The 26,633-nt window shown below is 37.4% G+C and overlaps 1 protein-coding gene across 3 annotated transcripts; it reads left to right on the top strand.

Moving 5' to 3' along the window:
* The first annotated feature begins 846 nt into the window (after positions 1-846).
* On the top strand, positions 847-26,633 carry mlc1 (modulator of VRAC current 1). 3 transcript variants are annotated; one of them, XM_062035432.1, is made up of 12 exons: positions 847-977; positions 5,987-6,246; positions 8,641-8,730; positions 11,086-11,139; positions 11,210-11,311; positions 11,400-11,501; positions 11,573-11,644; positions 11,713-11,829; positions 15,235-15,291; positions 19,266-19,388; positions 19,471-19,635; positions 26,269-26,633. In XM_062035432.1, the coding sequence occupies exons 2-12, from the start codon at positions 6,001-6,003 to the stop codon at positions 26,311-26,313; spliced, it is 1,173 nt and encodes a 390-aa protein (XP_061891416.1). In that variant the 5' UTR covers positions 847-977; positions 5,987-6,000; the 3' UTR covers positions 26,314-26,633. The 3 variants fall into 3 exon arrangements, with proteins under 3 accessions (XP_061891416.1, XP_061891414.1, XP_061891415.1); XM_062035430.1 differs by having other exon boundaries at positions 25,541-26,633; XM_062035431.1 differs by having other exon boundaries at positions 848-977; positions 5,990-6,246; positions 25,541-26,633.

The following is a 26,633-nucleotide window of genomic DNA, read 5'->3' as shown; positions in this document are numbered from 1 at the left end:
CTATAGTACATATTCCATACAATTGACCACGAAATGGTAACACCCGAATACGTTTTTCAACTTGTTTAAGTCGGGGTCCACGTCATGGTAGAATAAAATTAGAATTAGATAACAATAATTGAGTGTTAAAAGAAACATAAAAAAATATTTAGGGCACAGGATTGTGCAGGGATGTATTTTATGAATGATGCAATGTTTTAGGGCCAAACTTTTTGACTCTGGGGGCCGCATTGGGTTAAAAAAAATGGTATTACCTTAGATTCAGTGGAATGGGCCTTTTTATTAACAGCAAAGTGCCATTGTTTTAAAAAACAAAACGTATTGATGACGTACTTTCACTGCTATGGCATTTGGCAGTGAGTGCGTCTGGGCCTGAGCAGGGGTGTAGGGCATTGTTAAGGAGTTGCTATGGTTACAGGACAATGCAGCATGACACACTGCATGGAATAATCCCGCATGTACACTACACCTTATTTGCTACACTGTTGTTTTCTTCATCATGGGGTATACAGTTTGCACTTGGATGCACGATCTTGAAAACCGTTAAAAACGTTCCGGTTTGCTACGTGCCCTTCTCGACACTTTCCAGCCGGAGAAAAAGAGAAAGAGTCTGCCCTCGTTACTGTGCCCTCGTAACTCTGCCCCCGGCGCGAGCCCCTTCATTCTGGCCTCGTTGTCATGCACAGGCGCTCTCCTCTCTTTAGAGCACAAAAGTTGGCTGGCAGCACAACAGCCGTGTGTTTTAGCAGCACACTTTGAAGGGCTGAAGGGGGAGAACAAGTTTTCAGTGGTGTGTTTTGTGAAAAAGAGCGCAAAGAGGGGTGGGGGGGGAGCGACTAGTGGGCGGGGAGAGAGTGTAAAAGTGGGAGATGGAGTGTAACGAGTTGGCTCTTATTCGTTTGATTTGATTTGAACCCGTTCAGGATACGTTTTGTTGGACAATATTTGGCGTTATTCTGCCGGGATCACGACGAAAGGTAAGAGGAAATGGCAAAGTGGGGAATGATATCGAGCCTAAATTAATGAAATATGTCACTTAATAATTCATCAAGGGTAGAAGGTTTTAAAAAGGTTCCTTTTTTTGTGTGTGTACATTGGGAGTGTGGTGTATTTCCCAAACAGGATCATGAATTTCAAGTATTTTAATAGTTCGATTTCACTGCATACACAAGTAGACTGATGGTATGCAATAAATGCAAGTGTATATGACGTCACCCTTTATATGCCACATCATTGCAAAAACTGATATTTAAGCAAGACTATATGCCGGAAATTAAGGTTGAATCAACCTCTTAAGGCCCAAGCTGTTTGTTTACATGCTTTTTTTTTTATTTCTCTTTGCTATTTGGGCTTATTGGACCCTAATTAGAATTAAAAACTAAAAATCATCTTTTAATATGATGAACTTAGTCCATAAGTACACAAACGTGTACTTCATGTGTAGTGACATGAAATTTTTTTTCCAAATTCCATTGTATGTTATACTCTTCTGACACCACCAGATAGCAGTATAAGTGTCCAGTAGTGTACACAATTTTGGAAATAAGAGCTAAAAGGTGCTGTCCACGCATGTGGCCACTAAGGCCTTTAGAGGTCAAAGGTTCGAAAAAATTATGCAATTAAAAAAATATCTTTAGAAAATAAAGTTTATAATATAAATGCTACCCATCAAGCTTAATGTTAATTTGTGTGCAAATTCTGTGACTTTTAGTCAAGTAAATGGGAACAAACGATTGTAATCGTACAGAAAATACATTTATAACACAGTTTAATGACAAATGCTAATATTTATTTTATGTTTTTATTATTAGTTGTTTTTTTTCCGTCATAACAAGTGATCTACCCTGACTACATATTCAATTATTTTACGTGTTCAAAGCTTTTTCTTGAATCTTTTTTTATCTCAAAGAGTTTAGTCATCACTACTTAACATAAATACATTGTAAACATAATAAGAAAAAATATTTGCCAGATTTAAATTTGAATATTTGACCTTGATTTCATTGTTGTAGTGTACACATTTGTCAGATGATGTGATTTCTTTCAAATAGCATTTAAGCAAGATGTGGAGGTTGCCCTCCCGTGGGTTCCTCAGACCACCAAATACTGCCACGAGAGCCCGGATCAGGGTTGTAACACTGTTTTATTTTCATAAAGTCTCGCAGGGATTTTGCTTTCCAGCAAACTGTCTTTTTCCTGTCCGTCTCTCTCGCTCTCGCTCCAGCTCCCACAACGTGTCTCCTTCCGGCTGCTGCTAATAAAGGCGACAGGTGATTAGATAACAAGGCCCACATGGGCCATCTACGCACCTGTCGCTGTCTTCGAGGCCGGTCCTGGCACACCTCGTTCCGCGGCAGGCCCGCAGGCCACGCCCCCTCCCCACAAAACTATATGCTTGAAATTAAGTTTAGCGACATTTATTATTGTACTGCAAAAAAAAAAGATTTTACAATTCAAAAATATCTTTAGAAAATAAAGTTTATAAGATAAATGGTACCCATCAAGCTTAATGTTAATTTGTATGCAAATTCTGTGACTTTTAGTCAAGTAAATGGGAACAAACGATTGTAATCATACAGAAAATACATTTAAAACACAGTTTAATGACAAATGCTAATGTTTCTTTTTTTTATTAGTTTTTTTTTCATCATAACAAGTGATCTACCCTGCTTACCCTGACTACATGTCCAATTATTATACGTTTTATTAAAACTTTTTCTTGAAGCTTTTTATGTCAGAGTTTAATCATCACTATTTAACATAAATAAATTGGAAACATAATAACAAAATATATTTGCCAGTCTTAATACATATAAATAAATATAATATAAATAATAATAAATATAATATAAATAAATATAAATGGTACCCATCAAGCTTAATGTTAATTTGTATGCAAATTATGTGACTTTTAGTCAAGTAAATGGGAACAAACGATTGTAATCATACAGAAAATAAATGTATAACACAGTTTAATGACAAATTCTAATTATTTAGTTTTTTATTATGAATTTTTTTTCATCATAACAAGTGAGGCTCTGCTCTGCTGCCTACCCCGACATGTCCAATTATTATACTTGTTGAAAGCTTTTTCTTGAAGCTTTTTACCTCAGAGTTTAGTCATCACTACTTAACATAAATAAATTGGAAACACAACAAGAAAAAATATTTGACCTTGATTTTATTGTTGTAGTGTACACATTTGTCTGATGATGTGATTTCTTTCAAATAGAATTTAAGCAAGACTATATGCCTGAAATTAAGTTTAGCGACATTTATCATTGTACTGCAAAAAAAAATATACAATTAAAAAATATCTTTAGAAAATAAAGTTTATAATATAAATGGTACCCATCAAGCTTAATGTTAATTTGTATGCAAATTATATGACTTTTAGTCAAGTAAATGGGAACAAACGATTGTAATCATACAGAAAATACATTTATAACACGGTTTAATGACAAATACTAATTATTTTATGTTTTTTATTATGAATTTTTTTTCATCATAACAATGAGGCTCTGCTCTGCTGCCTACCCTGACGACATGTCCAATTATTATACGTGTTGAAAGCTTTTTCTTGAAGCTTTTTATCTCAGAGTTTAGTCATCACTAAAGAAAAAATATTTGCCAGTCTTAAATTAGCATATTTGACCTTGATTTCATGTTTGTAGTGTACACATTTGTCTGATGATGTGATGTATTGTGCTTGTTATAGCATCGATTACACAACTCAACGTTCTATACAGTCACAAAATGTGCTGCTATATAGAAGTATAATTTTTTTGGTAAAATGTTATATGATACAGTAGCACTTCATCTCAGAAGCTTAATTTTTTCTGTGGTTGAGCTCTTAATTTAGAACACTTGCATCCCCCCAAACCCACAAAAAACAGCACAATCTTAACATGAAGCGTGCCCTTCAAACTTTTCGAGCAGAAATATTGTATAAGAAGAATACCATAAAACATACCATGGACAGCGACAAAAGTTTTGTGAAGTAATGTAATAATAATGTTCAGTATTACTTTGGAGAGTGGGCCTGTACGGTGTCTCCTTCCAGCTGCTTCTCTGTCAAACACACATTCAGCAGCTTATCCATATTTTCATGTATAAATGTTCCGCCGTTTAGATATTTTAATACTTTTAGCTGGCGTGAGACTCATTCTAGTTTAGACTAGTGCATACGAGCAATGATACACCCGAATTGATTCGACTCATTTATGCTTTTGATGATTTCTGTCTTTAATTCAATAAATACCATCCGCTTCTTCTTCTCAGCACTGTCTTCCGTACTCACTTTCTTCTTTCCAATAGTTGGAAAACAAAGTTATGTCAATCTCTAGCCTTAAACTAATGCTAGACCAGATGTTTTGGTCGAATCTTACGAAGTCCCGTGTGACATTTTCTGTACTGCAACTAATTGCGGAGGTGCTTAGTAAATATTATTTTGGTAACACTTTAGTATGGGGAATATATTGTAAGTAACAAAGACTTAATTTAGAGTTATTTGGACATTAGGGTTAGGGTTAGGGTTAGGATTGGACCCTAACCTTAACCCTAACCCTTAACAAGTACTTATTAATGACTAATTAAGAGCCAATATGTTACTAATTTGCATGTTAATAAGCAACTAATTAATAAGTGAATATGTTCCCAACACTAAAGTGTTACCCAAATGTTTGCTTGTAACTTAAAACATAACAATGAGCCGAAAACACTTTTATGTTAGGATACTCTTAAGTTGGTTAAAGAAAACATATATAGGAAAAAACAAATAAAAAAACTTAATAAAACAAAAATAAAGTGGTGCACGGCAAAAAGTGTACTTAAAGAAAAAACAAGGCCAGCAACACTCGTGTCCTTCTAATAATTTTAATATAGACTGCGCAGGCGCTGCAAAACACAGACCGGTTTCGACAATTTCTTCGTCAGTGTGCAATTTCCAACAGGAATTGATACGCTTAAAGAGTCACAGCTGTGGTCAATCAATTTCCATAACTATAAATCAAGAACAACTTAAAACATTTAAGTGCACAAATAATAGACAAAATTGAAAATAGTACAAAATAAATCAAAGACTCAGTAAAGTAGAAAAAAAGCAATTAAAAAATTAAAAAGCAGATGAAAAAATTAAAAATTTAAAAAAATGTAAAAAAATGTAAAAGCATTTTTTTAAGTCCCACTGTATTTCTCAACAACTTGCACACTGCAAAAAGTCAGTGTTCAAAAACAAGAAAAATATATATACAAAAATTAGCAGTATTTTACTTGAACTAAGCAAAATTATCTGCCAATAGAAAAATAAAAATTGGCTTGTCAAGCCTTTCCAAAACAAGTAAAATTAGCTAACCTCAATGAACCCAAAAATACCTTAAAATAAGTATATTCTCACTAATAACAAGTGCACTTTTCTTGGTAGAAAAAAAAAGAGACCTTATTGCTCAATATGTTGAAAAATATTCTTAAATGAAGTAAATGCTAGTGCCATTATCTTGACATAATGATATGCGCTCGGCATCATGATTTTTTTTTCATGCTTGAAGTAAGAAATTATTACTTTAAAAAATTAGTTTTATACTTGTGAGTGTTGATGACAGACCCAGCTTTGCATCAGTTGATATTCTAGATTCAAGCATATTTTACTCAATATAGGTCATAAAATCTCAGCAACAAGATGTAATATCTTACTGAGATCATTTAGGACCAAAACCCTTAAAACAAGTAAAACACTCCAACATAAAATGTGCTTAGTGAGAAGAATTGTCAAGCAAATATCACCCTTATTTGAGATATTTAATCTTACTTAGATTTCAGTTTTTGCAGTGCAGAAGTGACAACACTGCAAGTACTGACTTTACACAGTCCTAAAAAAAAGCCCATTATTTTTTTTACAGTACCAGTATATACAATTTGGGTCAAAACATGTGTCCGATACGGGTCTTTTACTTTCACTTTCACTTTTGATTTCCATCTACCTGTCCAGCAGCAGTAGCGGCGATGCAGCGCGAGGAGGTGTCCGCGAGAGAGGAGTTCACCTACAGCCACATGTCCTCGCTGGAAAGAGGTGGCGGCTCACTGGGGAGGAAAGGGAGCAGAGGATTGGACAGGAGGGAGCAAGAAGGCTCAGAGCGGGACAGCTACACTGTGGACGTGAGGGCCAGTGACCTGCAGCTGGCCCAGCCGGAGCCTCTAAAGCACCCCTGCTTCAGCTACAGGGCCTGGCTCTACAGCGTCCTGATAGGGGTGAGAGGTGGCATATGATAGGATTCGCCTCTGTGCTCACTCGGACACACACATGCTCCGAGGTTGGCACGATTCACCCGCCTTGGGCATCTGTTTGTCACGGTGACAAGAATCTTATTCTCTGCTTCCTTTGTCAGTAAGTCAATGACAGGAACTGAACCCATAGAATACTGTGTGAATACAGCAATGCTAAATGTACAAACCCCGTTTCCATATGAGTTGGAAAATTGTGTTAGATGTAAATATAAACGGAATACAATGATTTGCAAATCATTTGCAATCCATATTCAGTTGAATATGCTACAAAGACAACATATTTGATGTTCAAACTGATAAAAAAAATTTTTTTTGCAAATAATCATTAACTTTAGAATTGGATGCCAGCAACACGTGACAAAGAAGTTGGGAAAGGTGGCAATAAATACTGATAAAGTTGAGGAATGCTTATCAAACACTTATTTGGAACATCCCACAGGTAAACAGGCAAATTGGGAACAGGTGGTTGCCATGATTGGGTATAAAAGTAGATTCCATGAAATGCTCAGTCATTCACAAACAAGGATGGGGCGAGGGTCACCACTTTGTCAACAAATGTGTGAGCAAATTGTTGAACAGTTTAGGAAAAAAACCTTTCTCAACCAGCTATTGCAAGGAATTGAGGGATTTCACCATCTACGGTCCGTAATATCATCAAAGGGTTCAGAGAATCTGGAGAAATCACTGTACGTAAGCAGCTAAGCCCGTGACCTTCGATCCTTCAGGCTGTACTGCATCAACAAGCGACATCAGTGTGTAAAGAATATCACCACATGGGCTCAGGAACACTTCAGAAACCCACTGTCAGTAACTACAGTTGGTCGCTACATATGTAAGTGCAAGTTAAAACTCTCCTATGCAAGGCGAAAACCGTTTATCAACAACACCCAGAAACGCCATCGGCTTCGCTGGGCCTGAGCTCATCTAAGATGGACTGATACGAAGTGGAAAATTGTTCTGTGGTCTGACGAGTCCACATTTCAAATTGTTTTTGGAAACTGTGGACGTCGTGTCCTCCGGACCAAAGAGGAAAAGAACCATCCGGATTGTTATAGGCGCAAAGTTGAAAAGCCAGCATCTGTGATGGTATGGGAGTGTATTAGTGCCCAAGACATGGGTAACTTACACATCTGTAAAGGCGCCATTAATGCTGAAAGGTACACACAGGTTTTGGAGCAACATATGTTGCCATCCAAGCAACATTATCATGGACGCCCCTGCTTATTTCAGCAAGACAATGCCAAGCCATGTGTTACAACAGGTGTGGCTTCATAGTAAAAGAGTGCGGGTATTTGACTGGCCTGCCTGTAGTCCAGACCTGTCTCCCATTGAAAATGTGTGGTGCATTATGAAGCCTAAAATACCACAACGGAGACCCCCGGACTGTTGAACAACTTAAGCTGTACATCAAGCAAGAATGGGAAAGAATTCCACCTGAAAAGCTTCAAAAATGTATCTCCTCAGCTCCCAAATGTTTACTGCGTGTTGTTAAATGGAAAGGCCATGTAACACAGTGTTAAAAATGCCGCTGAGCCAACTTTTTTGCATTGTGTTGCCACCTTTAAATTCTAAGTTAATGATCATTTGCAAAAAAAAAAAAGAAGTTTCTCAGTTCGAACATTAAATATCTTGTCTTTGCAGTCTATGCAATTGAATATAAGTTGAAAAGGATTTGCAAATCATTGCATTCTGTTTTTATTTACCATTTATTACATACAAGGTGCCAACTTCACTGGTTTCGGGTTTTGTAGGTTTTATTGTTATTATTACATAATATGTCCTACACATCACATTTAGACTTAATTTTCCTGTTTAAAAAGATGATAGTCCTGGCCCGATCGACACTGCCAAAAATATCGATATCAAGGTTTCCCATACTGGTATCGATTATCATACTACATTATTGATACTTTGACACATTTGGGGTATAGATGTGCAGCAGTTAAAATATATGGCGGCTGGATAGTATACTGTAAAAGGTAACTAAACTATCAGAGTCAAGGCAAAGATTGTAAGGCATAACAGTTACACTGCAGATTAATGTCATTGCTAATATATATCATTTATTTATGTTTAACTGTATCAGAATCCAGACAAACATTAAAACGACACGTGTCATGCATGGTGTCTTCTGCACAGTACTCTTTAGGAAGAGATGTTCTTCTGCATGGGTCTAGTTTCTAAGTGTATACGTGAGATAATGACAATTATTGTATCATTTTATACATGTCTGTGTATATATATATATATATATATATATATATATATATATATATATATATATATATATATATATATATATATATATATATATATATATATATATATATACGTGTGTGTGCGTGTCTGAGACCATAGGGCAGTCTTCTCATCACTTCTGGATTCTCTCTGTACCTGGGCAATCTCTTTCCTGTTGCCATGGACTACCTACGCTGCGCTGCAGGCTCTGTAAGTCACATACTTATGACTGACTTGGTCAGCTGCAGTTTAGACCTGCAGCTTGTTTTTTTTTTTGTTGGCCCTCAGCATATTATAAAAATAAATACAATCGATAATTAACGGGATGTATTATTAGATATTATATTAATTGTCACCTATAACGCAAAGCTGGGATGTGGATGTTTAAATAGCTTAATTAACTGCCTCTAGCAATTGTTACATAACCTGCTGAGAACCTGCGTCCACTGCAGTGGGCATTTGTTTTGTATCCTTTTCTTTGCGAGTAAAAAAAAACAACTGCCCTGTTGTGCAAAAACACAAATGTCTACTGCAGTGGATGGTGGTTCTCAGGAAAAGATTGATTAATTGATCAATTGATTGATTGATTTGATCACACGTCGGGAGTCCCGCATAGTGAGCTTTATCAATCGCCACAATATAATGATCGAAAACACGACAAATACTGCACTGTAATACATATATGACATAAATAAAACATAATTTAACCTTTAAACTAGGCCTTATACATGTAGAACAGGGTTATCCAAACCCCGGCCCACGGGCCAAATGCGGCCCCGCTGGCATCTTCAATTTGGCACGTGTTCAATTTCAATAAGCAACTTGGCCGTGCAAGGTGTTCTCCTGTTTAGTTTTAATACCAAGAAGGTGGCAAATTATCAACATCTTGTGGACAATGTAAGAAACTCAGGTCAGTGACCATGACGTGTGCTTTCTTGACAGTACAAACACAGCATTATGACCCGAACCAAACAACCTATCCTAGTCATGGCGCAGAAAAAAAAAAATCAACCAGCACTAAATGTCAACACACATGGTCACACATAACACAACCTGCTCACGTAACTTTGTGGATATTATTAAATCAATTTAAATCCATTGCAAGGCAATGGTAAAAATGCAAAACACTCTCCGCATTTATCCATGTTGGACCATTAGCTGTTTGATATTTCTGATTGATTACAAAGCTTTAAAAAGGTTGTCACGGAAGTAAACAAAGTAGGAGATGAACTTTCACATACTCTTGATATCCAATTATAATATTTATCAATTATATCTCTATATTATTATAATATGTAAACACACACGCACACACACACACACACACACATAGATACATACATATGTATGTATGTATGTATGTATATACATATATATATATATATATATATATATATATATATATATATATATATATATATATATATATATATATACATACATATATATATATATATATATATATATATATATATATATATATATATATATATATATATATATATATATATATATATATATATATACATATATATATATATATATATATATATATATATATATATATATATATATATATATATATATATATATATATATATATATATATATATATATATATATATATATATATATATATATATATATATACAGTACAGACCAAAAGTTTGGACACACCTTCTCCTCATTCATCATTTCTTTTCATGACTATTTACTTTGTAGATTGTCACTAAGGGCATCAAAACTATGAATGAACACATGTGGAGTTAGGTACTTAACAAAAAAAGCTGAAATAACTGAAAACGTGTGCTATATTGTAGTTTCGTCAAAATAGCCAACCTTTGCTCTGATTACTACTTTGCACACTCTTGGCATTCTCTCGATGAGCTTCAAGCACACCTGTGAAGTGAAAACCATTTCAGGTGACTACCGCTTGAAGCTCATCAAGAGAATTCCAAGAGTGTGCGAAAAAATAATCAGAGTGTATATATATATATATATATATATATATATATATATATATATATATATATATATATATATATATATATATATATATGTATATGTGCATATATATGTATATGTGTATATATATGTATATATGTATATGTGCATGTATATATATATATATATATATATATATATATATATATATATATATATATATATATATATATATATATATATATATATATATATATATATATACATATATATATATATATATATATATATATATATATATATATATATATATATATATATATATATATATATATATATATATATATATATGTATATGTGGGCTCTGTACCGAGGATGTCGTTGTGGCTTGTGCAGCCCTTTGAGACACTTGTGATTTAGGTCTATATAAATAAACATTGATTGATTGATATATATAGTTACTTTGCATGCAGTCGGTTTTGGGCCCCCGACCATTTTTTTTAGCCCAATACGGCCCCAGTTAAAAATTTGGGACACTCCTGATGTAGAGTATGCTTAAAAGTGATATAACGGGGGTCGACTGTCTATAGCTATTCATGGATGTTTGACTTTTCTCCCCAGGGCATTCCGGCCGCCATAGCGAGCTTTGCCATTGCCAAAAACAAACGTGTTGCGGTGAGTGACCAGCAAAGAAACATCAGCACAACTTTTCCCGTGGGTCCTAAAGTACGCTTTCTTCCTCAAGGTGTCAGATTTCCAGGTGATCTATGTGTCCACCTTTGCAGTGACGACCACCTGCCTGGTTTGGTTTGGATGTAAACTGGTCCTCAACCCTTCTGCTGTCAATGTGAATCACCCGGCAGTTGTGTTGCAATATCATCTAGTGAATCTGTGGACTCGGTCTACGGTAACTTTTCTCTTTCATGTTCGCTCAGATCAACTTTAACCTCATCTTGATGATTTTACTGGAAGTGCTGATGGCCACAGCTGTCATCCTGTCAGCTCGCTCTACAGAGGACTGCTGCCGCCATAGGAAGGTGTGTCTGATGCCTGTCCCCACTTAACCGCCCTAAATCTTACACACACGTTTTCCGCATTTGTCCTCCAGTCTGAAACAAACGATCAATCTTTGGTCTCAACTCCGCCGGTCTTCCCTACTCGTCTCCTCAAAGCGTACTCTGTAAGTACATGCCGGCCATGTTGTGAGATGGCGAGTGGCTGTGGGTGATGGGAGTGCATCTGTGACAGGTGATTGAAGTCATCGTGGGAATCTCTGCGGTCTTCGGAGGCATCATTGCACTCAACATGGACGCTTTGCTTCCCGGACCCTACTTGTCCGTCACATTTTTTTGGATCCTTGTAGCTGTAAGTTTGTCTTGTTAAAGCTTCTTTTTACATGCAAACAACTGGTTAGTATAGTGACACATATTAGTTTATAATGAGAGCCACTAAAAGAGGCGTAAGATCCTTTTTGTTCTCTGTAACGAAAGAAATAGGCCAAAAACTAATAAAGTGAACGCGGTTTCTAAAGAGGATATATTTATTTTAGGGCCTATACTGTAATTGCACTGCTTTAAAGGCCTACTGAAATGAGATTTTCTTATTTAAACGGGGATAGCAGATCCATTCTATGTGTCATACTTGATCATTTCGCGATATTGCCCTATTTTTGCTGAAAGGATTTAGTAGAGAACATTGACGATAAAGTTCGCAACTTTTGGTCGCTGATAAAAAAAGCCTTGCCTGTACCGGAAGTAGCGTGACGTCACAGGTTGTGGAGCTCCTCACATCTGCACATTGTTTACAATCATGGCCACCGGCAGCGAGAGCGATTCGGACCGAGAAAGCGACGATTTCCCCATTAATTTGAGCGAGGATGAAAGATTTGTGGATGAGGAAAGTGAGAGTGAAGGACTAGAGGGCAGTGGAAGCGATTCAAATAGGGAAGATGCTGTGAGAGGCGGGTGGGACCTGATATTCAGCTGGGAATGACTAAAACAGTAAATAAACACAAGACATATATATACTCCGCTCTAACCAACTGAGCTAACCGGCCACGATGTATTAGCCACAACACAACCAGGCTTACAGTATATTTCATATGCCACAAATTAATCCCACATAGCAAACACCTCCCCCCTCCCGTCCATATAACCCGCCAATACAAATCAAACACCCGCACAACACACTCAATCACATAGTCCAAAGTACCGTTCACCTCCGCAAAGTTCATACAGCACATATATTTCCCCAAAGTTACGTACGTGACATGCACATAGCGGCACGCACGTACGGGTAAGCGATCAAATGTTTGGAAGCCGCAGCTGCGTACTCACGGTAGCGCATATCCAACTCAAAGTCCTCCTGGTAAGAGTCTCTGTTGTCCCATCTCCACAAGCATGCGTATCCAACTCAAAGTCCTCCTGGTAAGAGTCTCTGTTGTCCCAGGCCAATGGTAAAGCTTGACTGTCATCGTTCGGGAATGTAAACAATGAAACACCGGCTACGATGTAGCCGCTACGTGTTTGTGTTGCTGCAGCCGGCCGCTAACACACCGCTTCCCACCTACAGCTTTCTTCTTTGCTGTCTTCAGTGTTCATTAAACAAATTGCAAAAGATTCACCAACACAGATGTCCAGAATACTGTGGAAAGACGACTTAATAGCTGGCCACAATGCTGTCCCAAAATGTCCGCTACAATCCGTGACGTCACGCGCAAACGTCATCATACCGAGACGTTTTCAGCAGGATATTTCACAGGAAATTTAAAATTGCACTTTACTAATCTAACCCGGCCGTATTGGCATGTGTTGCAATGTTAAGATTTCATCATTGATATATAAACTATCCGACTGCGTGGTCGGTAGTAGTGGGTTTCAGTAGGCCTTTAAAGAACTATTCAACTTTTTGACCTTAGGGCCTAATTTTTCCGCAACAGAGGGAAATCCAATCAAATTTTAACATTGAATTTGTAATCTTACGTTATATTTAACTGTTTCCAATAATTATATCTAACCTACTTACAGTTTAATAGGATAAACCTTGTCAATGACTGGAATCATCTGCCTGTCTCTCTGAGGTCTTTATCAACCACCTAAAACTGAATGCCACTGTATGTAGTATGTCCTTAGTTGGAATTTAATTTAATAATATAACATCTATTTTACTGCAATATATGTTATTCTATTGTAAATATTATAAATTCTGAGAGTTGTGTGAGCTGAGAGGTATCTGAGCAACATTGTCTTTAATGATTGTCTGTAATTGTTTGTTGTGTAACTTGTTCTGTGTTGTACTGTATTGTGTTCATTTTAAATGTCTTTGGTCCCCCTTGAAAACGAGATGCTGCATCTCAAGGGGCTTTCCATTAATACATTCAATTAACATGAAACCATGTGTTAATCACAAAGATTATTATCAAAGATTAGCTCAAGCTAACTGAAATAATTAAATACGAATCATATATACTGCAAAAGGGACTCATAAAAACTGAGCAAAAATAAATGTACATACAATTATGCAGTAGTAATACAAATCACAACTTATATATATTTTCTTTCTTATATAAACTGTCAATAAAATTAAAGAGCAAATGCTTTAGTCATATTTCTTGCGCTTAAGAAACGTATCTATGAATTTAGGTCCAAAACCTCGTCTGTTTGTTTGATGCAGAGTCGTGTATAGAGAGAGTATGGCCAACCAGGTTTCAGGCGATCTATGATTGGTCAAAAGGCACTCACATGACTACAGGGCGCCATGACTGCTCCCAACTTTGACTGCATTTTGTTCAGGACAGAACACACAGAAGAATTAGTACAAATAAAAACAGAAGAAATTAACAAATTAAAGAGATGGTTTGACCAAAAACAGACTATCCTTGAATCTCGGTAAAACTATTCGGTAACAGTAGAAGAGAAAGTCAAACACAAATAGAAATAGACGGAGTACACATTGAAAGAGTAAAAGAAACCACATTTTGGGTGTAATAATATATGATAGTGGATTATTAAAGTTTGTTTAACTCTAAAAGTACAGGCGTAGCACGTTGACTACAAACAATAGATTTGAGGCAGCCACCACAGTGGACATACTTCACACAAAAGTCATAATTTTCCCATGATTGTTGGTCCAAAGCTAATGAAGATTTTGGCAAAATGAGTGTAATTCATCATTTTTTTGGTCGTTCTGTGTATTTGTTTTACGTTTCTTGTGCCGGCAAAATTATAGTTTGTTTAAATAAAATAATGTCTTATTGTAAGTTTATGAGCTGAAGAATGATTACAAATATATTTACACTTATTATTTTGGTCGATTTTGTCTGGAAAACTATTGCATGCTTCCAGACACAGCCGCACACAACATTGGTAGCAAAGATGGCGCCTCTTGTTGAGTTGGCCATACTCTCTCTATACACGACTTTGGTTTAATACAGAGACAACCCAGTTTTAAGCAATCTCTTCAATGATAGCGACACTGCTCCTCCTAATCATACATTTCTTTTAATTGAAGAGTGTGCGGCATGGGGATGCATCACTCCCAAATAATGCTGGTTTGATATTGTTATTACTGCTACAAGTGGTTATAAAGTGTAATACAACTGAGTACCACTGCGGCCATAGCTGAAAAACAGATTTCGGGCAGCCCTCTAAAGGCCCAGCAAGGTGGCCTGGCCCTATGGTTAAGAAACACCGGTCTGGATGTGGTTTACAGCAGTGCCCAAAACGTGTCACATATTCTCATTGGCTGGATGTGATCTCTTTATGTTTGCAGTGTTTTCCAAGTGCAATTGCCAGTCATGTTGTATCCGAATACCCCAACAAATGTCTGGTGAGTACAACATTTTGAATTTGTGATTGGGTACAATACACAGTTTTTACTTAAAAAAAGTTGATTCTAATAAAACGATTTGGCATACCTCTCTTGATGGTTATGGTATTAGTTTATTTCGAACAATTGTACAGCTACAATTAGGGCTGTGAATCTTTGGGTGTCCAACGATTCGATTCAATATCGATTCTTGGGGTCACGATTCGATTCAAAATCGATTTTTTTTTTCAATTCAACACGATTCTCGATTCAAAAACAATTTTTTCCCGATTCAAAAGGATTCTCTATTCATTCAATACATAGGATTTCTGCAGGATCTACCCCAGTCTGCTGACATGCAAGCAGAGTAGTAGATTTTTGTAAAAAGCTTTTATAATTGTGAAGGACAATGTTTTATCAACTGATTGCAATAATGTACATTTGTTTTAACTATTAAATGAACCAAAAATATGACTTATTTTATCTTTGTGAAAATATTGGACACAGTGTGTTGTCAAGCTTATGAGATGCATTTTTATAAATGTCTAATGATAATGTCAATGAGGGATTTTTAATCACTGCAATGTTGAAATTGTAACTAATATTGATACTGTTGTTGATAATATTCATTTTTGTTTCACTACTTTTGGTTTGTTCCGTGTCGTGTTTGTGTCTCCTCTCAATTGCTCTGTTTATTGCAGTTCTGAGTGTTGCTGGGTCGGGTTTGGTTTTGGAATTGGATTGCATTGTTATGGTATTGCTGTGTATTGTTTTGTTGGATTGATTGATTTGAAAAAATAAAAAAATAAAAATAAATATTAAAAAATATTTAAAAAATAATAAAAAATAAAATAAAATCGATTTTTTAAAAATGAGAATCGATTCTGAATCGCACAACGTGAGAATCGCGATTCGAATTCGAATTGATTTTTTCCCACACCCCTAGTTACAATATGGTACATCCAGGGATGAGAATTGACAAGAGTTTTCAGGTTCCGCCAGCATCCAAAATCCGGCCAACGAAAGTCCCAAGTTTTTATTATTATTTTTTTATATCTTACCTTTCTAATCCATTTTCTACTGCTTGTTACTCTCGGTGTCTCCTAGTCGCTCAGGCAAATCAAATTGTCTAAAAATGCATTTTCCCATTGATAACGTGACATTGCGCTTGCGCGGCAAGTGTGCGCTCTTTCAGTCAATTAGTGCACAAGGAATATATATATATATATATATATATATATATACATGTATATATACGTATGAGGTGGCGACTTGTCCAGGGTGTACCCCGCCTTCCGCCCGATTGTAGCTGAGATAGGCTCCAGCGCCCCCCGCGACCCCGAAGGGAATAAGCGCTAGAAAATGGATGGATGGATGGATATATATACGTGAGACTCGCATCCTATGCCCTGTTGTGTTGAAAACAACGGTTCCTGTCTGAAAAGTGAAGCAGTAAAGGAAAATAGAACACAATGTTTCAATCCCTTTGGTTAATTGGTGCTCTTGATGTTAGCCATCAGGTTTGAGTTGTGAAAAAAATCAGCTGAGCAACCTGGTTCATGGACATAATGGTAATTAAAGCCCACAGTGTCTCCAGAGGGCTTAATGTTGTACGCAGCATCTCAGGTACAACCCACTACATGTCCCTCAATGGACTTTGCTTGGCAGGGGCTTTCCCTGAGCCAGCTGGTGTATATTTCTGGCTGCATTCCATCTCTTTCTACTTTTTTTTTATATCACCTCGCCTTTTCCAGAGATAATAGCTTCTTTATTTGGCAGCACTTGACAAGGCTTTGATAGCCTGTCGGATGACGCAACCCTTCACTATAACTTTTCCTCAGACACTGAGAAGATTCTAGTCTTCCAGCCGTTCAGGTACACTTCTGCAGCCAGGTCAGCTCATCTGTTTTTCTCCCTCTCAAAAGCTTCTACGACTCCATCTTCTTGTGGTACCTTCAGCTCCAGATTGTAATTTATGATATTGTCTTGCGGGTTTGTTATGACCTTTCTCAACCACCGTAGCTGTCCGCCATTTTCGTGTTGATGATGTCACAGACGGGCAAATAGACTTAACGTTTAACATCCTTTAACACATTTTTAAAAGTGCCAAACTTCATATAAAGTCTGCTGTTCTTAAAGGCCTACTGAAATGATTTCTTTTTATTTAAACGGGGATAGCAGATCCATTCTATGTGTCATACTTGATCATTTCGCGATATTGCCATATTTTTGCTGAAAGGATTTAGTATAGAACAACGACGATAAAGTTCGCAACTTTTGGTCTATGATCAAAAAAAGCCTTGCCCCTACCGGAAGTAGCGTGACGTAGTCAGTTGTTCGCTTCCTCATATTTTCCTATTCTTTTCAACGCAGCTAGAGCGATTCAGACCGAGAAAGCGATGATTACCCCATTAATTTGAGCGAGGATGAAAGATTCGTGGATGAGGAACGTTAGAGTGACGGACTAGAAGTGTAGTGCAAAACATATCTTTTTTCGCTCTGATCGTAACTTAGGTACAAGCTGGCTCATTGGATTCCACACTCTCTCCTTTTTCTATTGTGGATCACGGATTTGTATTTCAAACCACCTCGGATACTATATCCTCTTGAAAATGAGAGTCGAGAACGCGAAATGGACATTCACAGTGACTTTTATCTCCACGACAATACATCGGCGAAGCTCTTAAGCTACTGAGCTAACGTGATAGCATCTTGCTCAAATGCAGATAGAAACAAAATAAATAAATCCCTGACTGGAAGGATAGACAGAAGATCAACAATACTATTAAACCATGTACATGTAACTACATGGTTAATAATTCTCAGCCTGGCAAAGCTTAACAATGCTGTTGCTAACGACGCTGAAGCTAACTTAGCAACTTAGAAACCGGACCTCACAGAGCTACGATAAAACATTAGCGCTCCACCTACGCCAGCCAGCCCTCATCTGCTCATCAACACCCGTGCTCACCTGCGTTCCAGCGATCGACGGCGCGACGAAGGACTTCACCCGATCACAGATGCGGTTGGCGGCTAGCGTTGGCTAGCGCGTCTGCTATCCAAGTAAGTCCTCCTTGTTGTGTTGCTACAGCCAGCCGCTAATACACCGATCCCACATACAACTTTCTTCTTTGCAGTCTCCATTGTTCATTAAACAAATTGCAAAAGATTCACCAACACAGATGCCCAGAATACTGTGGAATTTTGAGATGAAACAGAGCTTTTTGTATTGGCTTCAATGGGCTACCGATACTCCTGTTTCACTGGCTACGTCACGCGCATGCGTCATCATCCAAAGGCGTTTTTAACCGGAAGTTTAGCAGGAAATTTAAAATTGCACTTTATAAGTCAACCCGGCCGTATTGGCATGTGTCGCAATGTTATGATTTCATCATTGATATATAAACTATCAGACTGCGTGGTCGGTAGTAGTGGGTTTCAGTAGGCCTTTAAAGCCAATGTTTTCTTTTTCTAGTATCGATCGATTCCCTTTTAAAACAATTTTGGATCGATACCTATCTTCCGGAAGGCAAACTTGCCAAGCACAGATCGATATACTTGAAACTTAGGAATATGAAACAATCTATCGAAATATCGATCAATCGATACACCCCTGCTTATCAGCTGTTCTTTCGTCCCTGATTCCAAAACTAAAAAATAGAGGAAATTGATTGCCGTAGGTTGTAACATTCTTATATCTATAGAAATTTGGGAGAGGCACAGCTTGAGAAAAATAAATACACTTTTTTCTTCTCTTATGTTTGAAGGCAAAAAAAGGATAATTTTTTTAGTATGTAGATTGAGAGTGAACAGATAAACAAAAAAATCAGTTTTTTTTAGGATTGTATGATGGTTGCTATTATTCCACTCCTTGAGTGTTTCTTAAGACGGGTAGGGTTTAGCAGGTTTTATGCCATAAATATGTGTCCTCGTCATCCCCACTAAACTTGTCCTCCCAACTTTATTCTAAAAAGTTTCTGTCTCCTATCCTTCAGGTGGAGGTGCTGATCGCCATCAGCAGCGTGACGTCTCCTCTGCTCTTTTCAGCGTCCGGCTTCCTCTCTTGCAGTGTGATCAGCTTTATTGACATTTTCCTGCACGATGTGCCCACTGCCAAGGTGGGCGGGATTAAACCCCCCCATTTATTTGTGACAAATTAAATGACGGGACTCCCTTGTTTTCATGTGGCCGTGGTCGCAGCAATCCTACGACATCTTGTTGCTGATCCTGCTGGTGTTACTGCTGGTGCAGGCAGTTTTAAACGCAGCCACCGTGGTGCACTGTGCCTCCTACAAGAGTCGGCTCCGCACCAGGGTAACACAACCCTGTGACAACAGAATGGGAACCTCCAGCCAGTACTGTGAGGTACACATTCAACACACACTACCACACATTTTTCGTCTGTCTCTCACTTCTCTAAAGTGTTTATTATGATGTAAACCCCAACCAAGGACATCATTTGGGAGGGGACAAAAATAATGTATGTCTAATGGAGCCTAGTCAAGGACTCGTACCAAGCTGAAGCCTGTTTCCCTTTAGACCAGGGGTCCCCGACCTTTTTTCCACCAGGGACCGGTTTAATGTATGCATTATTTTCACGGAGCGGCTTTTCAGGTGTGGCGGATAAAAACAGCCAAAAAATCAGCTCACTATAACGCTGAAATAATGGGAGCCCTGGGTGTGTTTCTTTGCAAAAAAATGGTTGCCGGCATGTTGATTGGCATATACTATATACCAGTGTTTCTTAACCATAGGGCCCTAGAATGTAATATATGTGTTTTTTCAGCTGTGGTCCGCATAGGCCACAGCGGTACTTAGTTGTAATACACTTGTCTACCGCTTGTGGCAGTAATGACAATATAAAACAACCAGAGTGAAATTCATAGATACATTTCTTAAGCGCAAAAATTATGACTAACGTGGTATTTTCATTTGCACTTTAAATTTTTTTGATAGTTTGGTTAAACAACATATTTATTAGAGATGTCCGATATTATCGGCCGATAAATGTGTTAAAATGTAATTTCGGAAATTATCGGTATCGTTTTTTTTTGTTATCGGTATAATTTTTTTGTTTGTTTTCTTTAAAAAAAAATTATTAAATCAACATAAAAAACACAAGATACACTTACAATTAGTGCACCAACCCAAAAAACCTCCCTCCCCCATTTACACTCATTCACACTCATTCACACAAAAGGGTTGTTTCTTTCTCTTATTAATATTCTGGTTCCTACATTATATATCAATATATATCAATACAGTCTGCAAGGGATACAGTCCGTAAGCACACATGATTGTGCGTGCTGCTGGTCCACTAATAGTACTAACCTTTAACAGTTAATTTGACTAATTTTCATTAATTACTAGTTTCTATGTAACTGTTTTTATATTGTTTTACTTTCTTTTTTTTTCAAGAAAATGTTTTTAATGTATTTATCTTATTTTATTTTATAATTTTTTTTTAAAGTACCTTATCTTCACCATACCTGGTTGTCCAAATTAGGCATAATAATGTGTTAATTCCACGACTGTATATATCGGTTGATATCGGTATCGGTTGATATCGGTATCGGTAATTAAAGAGTTGGACAATATCGGAATATCGGATATCGGCAAAAAGCCATTATCGGACATCCCTAATATTTATTATTGATTTAGTTTATTTATTTTCAATCAATCAATCAATCAATCTTTATTTATATAGCCCTAAATCACAAGTGTCTCAAAGGGCTGCACAAGCCACAACGACATCCTCGGTTCAGAGCCCACATAAGGGCAAAGAAAAACTCACAACCCAGTGGGATGACAATATGAATGACTATGAGAAGCCTTGGAGAAGACCGCAGATGTGGGTGACCCCCCACCTCTAGGGGAGACCGGATGCAATGGATGTCGAGTGGGTCTAGCATAATATTGTGAAAGTCCAGTCCATAGTGGATCTAACATATTAGTCCATAGTGGGGCCAGCCGGAGACCATCCCGAGCGGAGACAGGTCAGCAGCGCAGAGATGTCCCCAACCGATGCGCAGGCGAGCGGTCCACCCCGTGTCCCGACTCTGGACAGCCAGCACTTCATCCATGGCCACCGAACCTGTGTCCCCCTCTCCACAAGGGAGAGGGGGGCAGAGGAGAAAAGAAAAGAAACGGCAGATCAACTGGTCTAAAAGGGGGGTCTATTTAAAGGCTAGAGTATACAAATGAGTTTTGAGATGGGACTTAAATGCTTCTACTTAGGTAGCATCTCTAACTGTTACCGGGAGGGCATTCCATAGTTCTGGAGCCCGAATAGAAAACGCTCTATAGCCCGCAGACTTTTTTTGAGCTTTGGGAATCACTAATAAGCCGGAGTTCTTTGAATGCAGATTTCTTGCCGGGACATATGGTACAATACAATCGGCAAGATAGGATGGAGCTAGACCGTGTAGTATTTTATACGTAAGTAGTAAAACCTTAAAGTCACATCTTAAGTGCACAGGAAGCCAGTGCAGGTGAGCCAGTATAGGTGTAATATGATCAAACTTTTAGCAGAACATAATGTATAATGTATGTAAATGTATTTTGTCGAATCAGTCTGACCTAAGCCTAAGGTTTATTTGTCAAATTAATCATTTAGTCTTTGTGATTAACACATGCTTTTATATCATTTTACAAGGTAGGGAACTGTAAGTAGGTCAGATATTTTATTTTATTTAATATGATCAAAATCAAGAGTAAGATTACTAATTCAGTGTTAATAATGGAGTGGGCCCTGGGTCCCTCTGTAGTGTAGGTCCTGAGGTCAAACAGGTTAAGAACCCCTGCTATATACTGTACAATAACCCTGCAGAGGAAAATTAGCCTTTGGCTACAACCTGACACTTTCAAATTGTATATGTTCATTAATGTTCATTAATGTACTATAACAAATGGTGACTTCCTGTCAGGAGTTGTAATATACATCTATAAACAAGCTTATTGGTGTGTTTAGTGGGACGGACGATAAGTTAAGTTGGAGAAAATGTGTTAGTTTATAAATCAATTAATGTTTCTGTGCGGCCCGGTGGCAAATGCGTCACGGACCGGTACCGGTCCCCGGACCGGTGGTTGGGGACCACCGCTTTAGACCACACACAAGCTCATTGATTGGTTTCTTGCTAACGGGACACTGCAATGACTGACAGCACACAGCATCTGACCAATTAGCAGTTACACACTAAACAATGCTGGGATATTTTGATAACCCAATTTATGCGAGTGTTGGGTTAAATTTTGGAGTTATTTTTATGAAGAGCAATCAATTTTTTGGGCTATAAGGGTATTATTTTAACTCAATTCCTGGGTTTTCAAAATTTTGAACCATTTTTGGGTTGTTTTTCAATGAGTAACGCATTTTTGGGTAAAATGTTGTTTTTTTTTAATTAAAAAGGTACTTTTTTTTTAAAGGAATTTTATTAAGGATTAATCTCATTAACATTATTCACAATCACACATCTTATGTACATAAAAATATTTGAGCATGCTGTATATAACTACTATTGTTTGCTTAGTTTTTGACTCCCTCAGTTCCTGTTTTGAGCACCCCTGGGTTTGTGTTTTAGTTGCCATGATTGTTTTCACCTGCCTCTGATTAGTGTTCGGGACACTCACCTGCTCCTGGGCACTAATCAGAGAGCTACTTATTCCCTGCTTTTCGCCAAACTCAGTCTGGCTTTTTTATTTGCTTCCACGCAACAGTTACGACGGCTACTAATTTGATTCCTGAGCTAAGATTCGCCTTGTTGTTTGCCTGTTTACATGCTAAGCTTTTCTTGTTTGCTATTCCGTTAGCTTCCCGTGCTATCGGCACGCTGGCGCTCTTTTGTTTGTATCCCGCATGATTTATGGACAGTAAATAATTTCCTTACCTGCACATTGCCTCCGGAGTCCCGTCTGCATCCTGGTAGAACGATCCACGCAGTAAAATGCGACCCCAACTATGACCATACACGGCAATTCTTGTAAAAAAAATGTCACTCATAACTTGCTTTTGAGTATATTTTAATGGAATTAAAATAATTTTGATTAGTAGTTGGGAAGGAGTAGGACAAACCAGCAGTAGAATGTATCATTTTTAACCAAATATGGGGTCAAGGAGCGCTAAATTGCGCAACCCAATAGTTGGGTTTGGAATCACACCAACATTGTAGTGAGCATAACTCAGCTTTTGTGGTAAATACATTTAACCCAATAGTTGGTTTATGAATCAACCAACATTAAGTTATCATAACTCAACTTTTTGGTTAAATTATTCAAAGCAAAAGTTGTTTTGAAAAAAATTAAACCCAAAATGTTGAGTTAAAATAACTCAAATAAGGGGTTTGTCCTTTTCTGAACCAGCAGTTGGGTTAAAATTGGGTTCTTTTTTAACCCAACATTTTTTAGTGTGTAAATGCGCCAACAGGCAGTTGGATGCAGGTGGAGAGAAACATTGGCCTCCAAACGGCAATATGAATCATGAGCAAGTAAAATAAAGAAAAAATCAAACCAAAAAAGGCCTTATGCTACACTCGAAGGAAATACAACTTTATGATACAAACACCCCAGCTGTCACCACTGAGAGAATAACAATGCACATTACACCTCCTTTCCTACCAATCCGGTTACAATCCGCTTGTCGTCGCGGTACAGTTGTAACCCCAAAATGCAGGAGACAGCAGGCAGCGTGCAGGTACAGAGTCTTTAACTTACAACAGTAGAAAAAAAAAATGCAGTGCAGCAGGGCAATGCACAGAAAAGCACAGGGAAAGCTGTGCATGTAAGGCTAAGCCTTCAGAGAGCTTACAACAAAAAGAATAGCAAAGCACTAACCTCAGGAACGACAAACACTAATCCCACAACCGACTTAGCCAGGTGTCCCCAAACTATATATATATATATATATATATATATATATATATATATATATATATATATATATATATATATATATATATATATATATATATATATATATATATATATATATATATATATATATATATATATATATATATATATATATATATATATTTATATATATATATATATATATATATATATATATATATATATATATATATATATATATATATATATATATATATATATATATATATATATATATTATTGATTTTGATTTAGTTTTAATTATTATTTTTTTAAATCTGTCCTCTCTAATCCATTTTCTACCGCTTGTAACTCTCTGTGTCTCCTAACCGCTCAGGCAAATCATATTGTCTAAAAATGCATTTTCCCATCGAGATAACGTGGCATCGCACTTGCCTGACACTGCGCCGCTAGCGCCCGGGTAGAGCGGAATATAATTTTTTTTTTTTTTAATCCCCTGAAGAGCAGGGAAACCTGCAAAACAGGCCTACAAGCCTGTTGCCTGTTTCGCAGGTTTCCCTGCTCTTCGATGTATATGCGTAGTGGGTAGAGCGGCAGTGCCAGAAACCCGAGGGTTGCAGGTTCGCTCCCCGCCTCTTGACATCCAAAATCGACATCCTTGGGCAGGACACTTCACCCTTGCCCACGGTGCCGCTCACACTGGTGAATGAATGATGAATGAATGATAGGTGGGGGTCGGAGGGGCCGTAGGCGCAAACTGGCAGCCTCGCATCCGTCAGTCTACCCCAGGGCAGCTGTGGCTACAAATGTAGATTACCACCACCAGGTGTGAATGAATGATGGGTTCCCACTTCTCTGTGAGCGCTTTGAGTATCTAATAATAGAAAAGCGCCATATAAAATCTAATCCATTATTATATATATATATATAAATATATATATATAGAGTCAAAAAGTTTGGGTACCCATGAACTAAGCTTTTAAATAGGCTTATATAGTCCTCAGATGATCATCAGCAGCAGGTGAAAAGCATAATCACTAAGGTGATGAGAATTATGGTTGAATGCAGTGGTGCATGCCCTGCAACACATACAGAGCAGGAAGTTGGAACAAAATAAGAGCGCAAACTAGGATTTCGGAACTAAAAATAGGAAAGCTATAATTTGTTGCATAGCGTACGAGGTAAAAAAAACAAAAAAACTACATTATCATTACATGTTTCCCATGTATTCATATTACTCCAAAACATGGCTGTAATCCCTTCCAGTCACGTCCCTCTGGCCTACACTTAAGCCCATTGTGTCCCCACCCCATCTGAAATCCACATGTTGTCCCTATATGATAAAGTATGAGTTAGTCACATGACTGAATTACCGTTGCTAATTTCATGATGCTTCATTTTCTTTTCTCTTCTACTCTGTCAGCAATCATCCAATGGAGTGCTACAGAATTTCAACAAAGACAGAGCAAGGAAGGCCGTTATGGTGCAAATGACTCAATGAACCCTTCTATAAAAAAGACAACTTTGCTTGTAAATAAAATGTGGGACGTAGATTAAAAAAATGTATTCGTCTTGCAAACGGTATTAAATCTGTTCAATTAGAAGATAGCAATTGAATGGGTGAACATTTTTAGCTCAACAGTGGTACCTCGGTTTTGGTACACCCCACTCTTAAGTGATTATGCTGAATCGAGTGCCCAAACAAAGAGTCTCACGTGTTAGTGACTCAGTCTGTGCTTTTTTTTGGGTACGACTGCAAAAAATGACAATGTGGGGCCCAAGAAAGTTGCAAGTGTCAGCACTTCTGAATTCAAAGTATGAAGTCATCAGTCAATTCAAAAGTGATGTTAACTGTTTGTTAATACAATTAAGTTTTCATGTATATGTATTTTGCATTGATTTCTGCATGTAAAACTTTAATTATTTTCTATCAAATTTGTTTTGTTTCAATATTTTTGGGTGTCTGGAACAGATTTATTGGCTTTGCATCATTTTTTGGGGGGGGAAATGGCTTCATTTTTTTGTACGTTGAACAGTGCCATGATCCCACGTGACAGTTTGAACATTATTACTAGCTTTCTATATTTTATAATATTTATTGACCAACACCTTTATTTTTTGTTCTACTTCTTGTCTGCCTTTGTTTCCCAGACACCTTACTTTTGGCTAGTGCACCTGCCCCCAGTTTGCAATTAGGATACTCACCTGCTGGCAATCCCTAATCATTACTTGCACTTCGCCTGCCGTCTCCGCATCCTGGGATTGGAGACCAACACAGAATGTAACAAACCGCTTATTAAAGATAACCGAGGTACCACTGCAGCAGTTGTTTTTTTTTGGATTTTTTTTTTATAGATACACACCAATTGTCTCTGCTGAAGTTTTAGTTTTTATTTGTTGGCTTTTGCATAGTAAGGATCCAATCCAATTGTGTTTAAATTGCATCTTGATCCATTTATTGTGTTGGAACAGCAGGGTTGTGTATAATAAAGACAGTTTGCACTTTTTAGAGATCA

This window comes from Entelurus aequoreus, linkage group LG24, assembly GCF_033978785.1.
Source record: "Entelurus aequoreus isolate RoL-2023_Sb linkage group LG24, RoL_Eaeq_v1.1, whole genome shotgun sequence".
Classification (NCBI taxonomy): Eukaryota; Metazoa; Chordata; class Actinopteri; order Syngnathiformes; family Syngnathidae; genus Entelurus; species Entelurus aequoreus.
The sequence above is the reverse complement of the archived record's forward strand: the minus strand, read 5'-3'. Positions and strand labels throughout refer to the sequence as shown.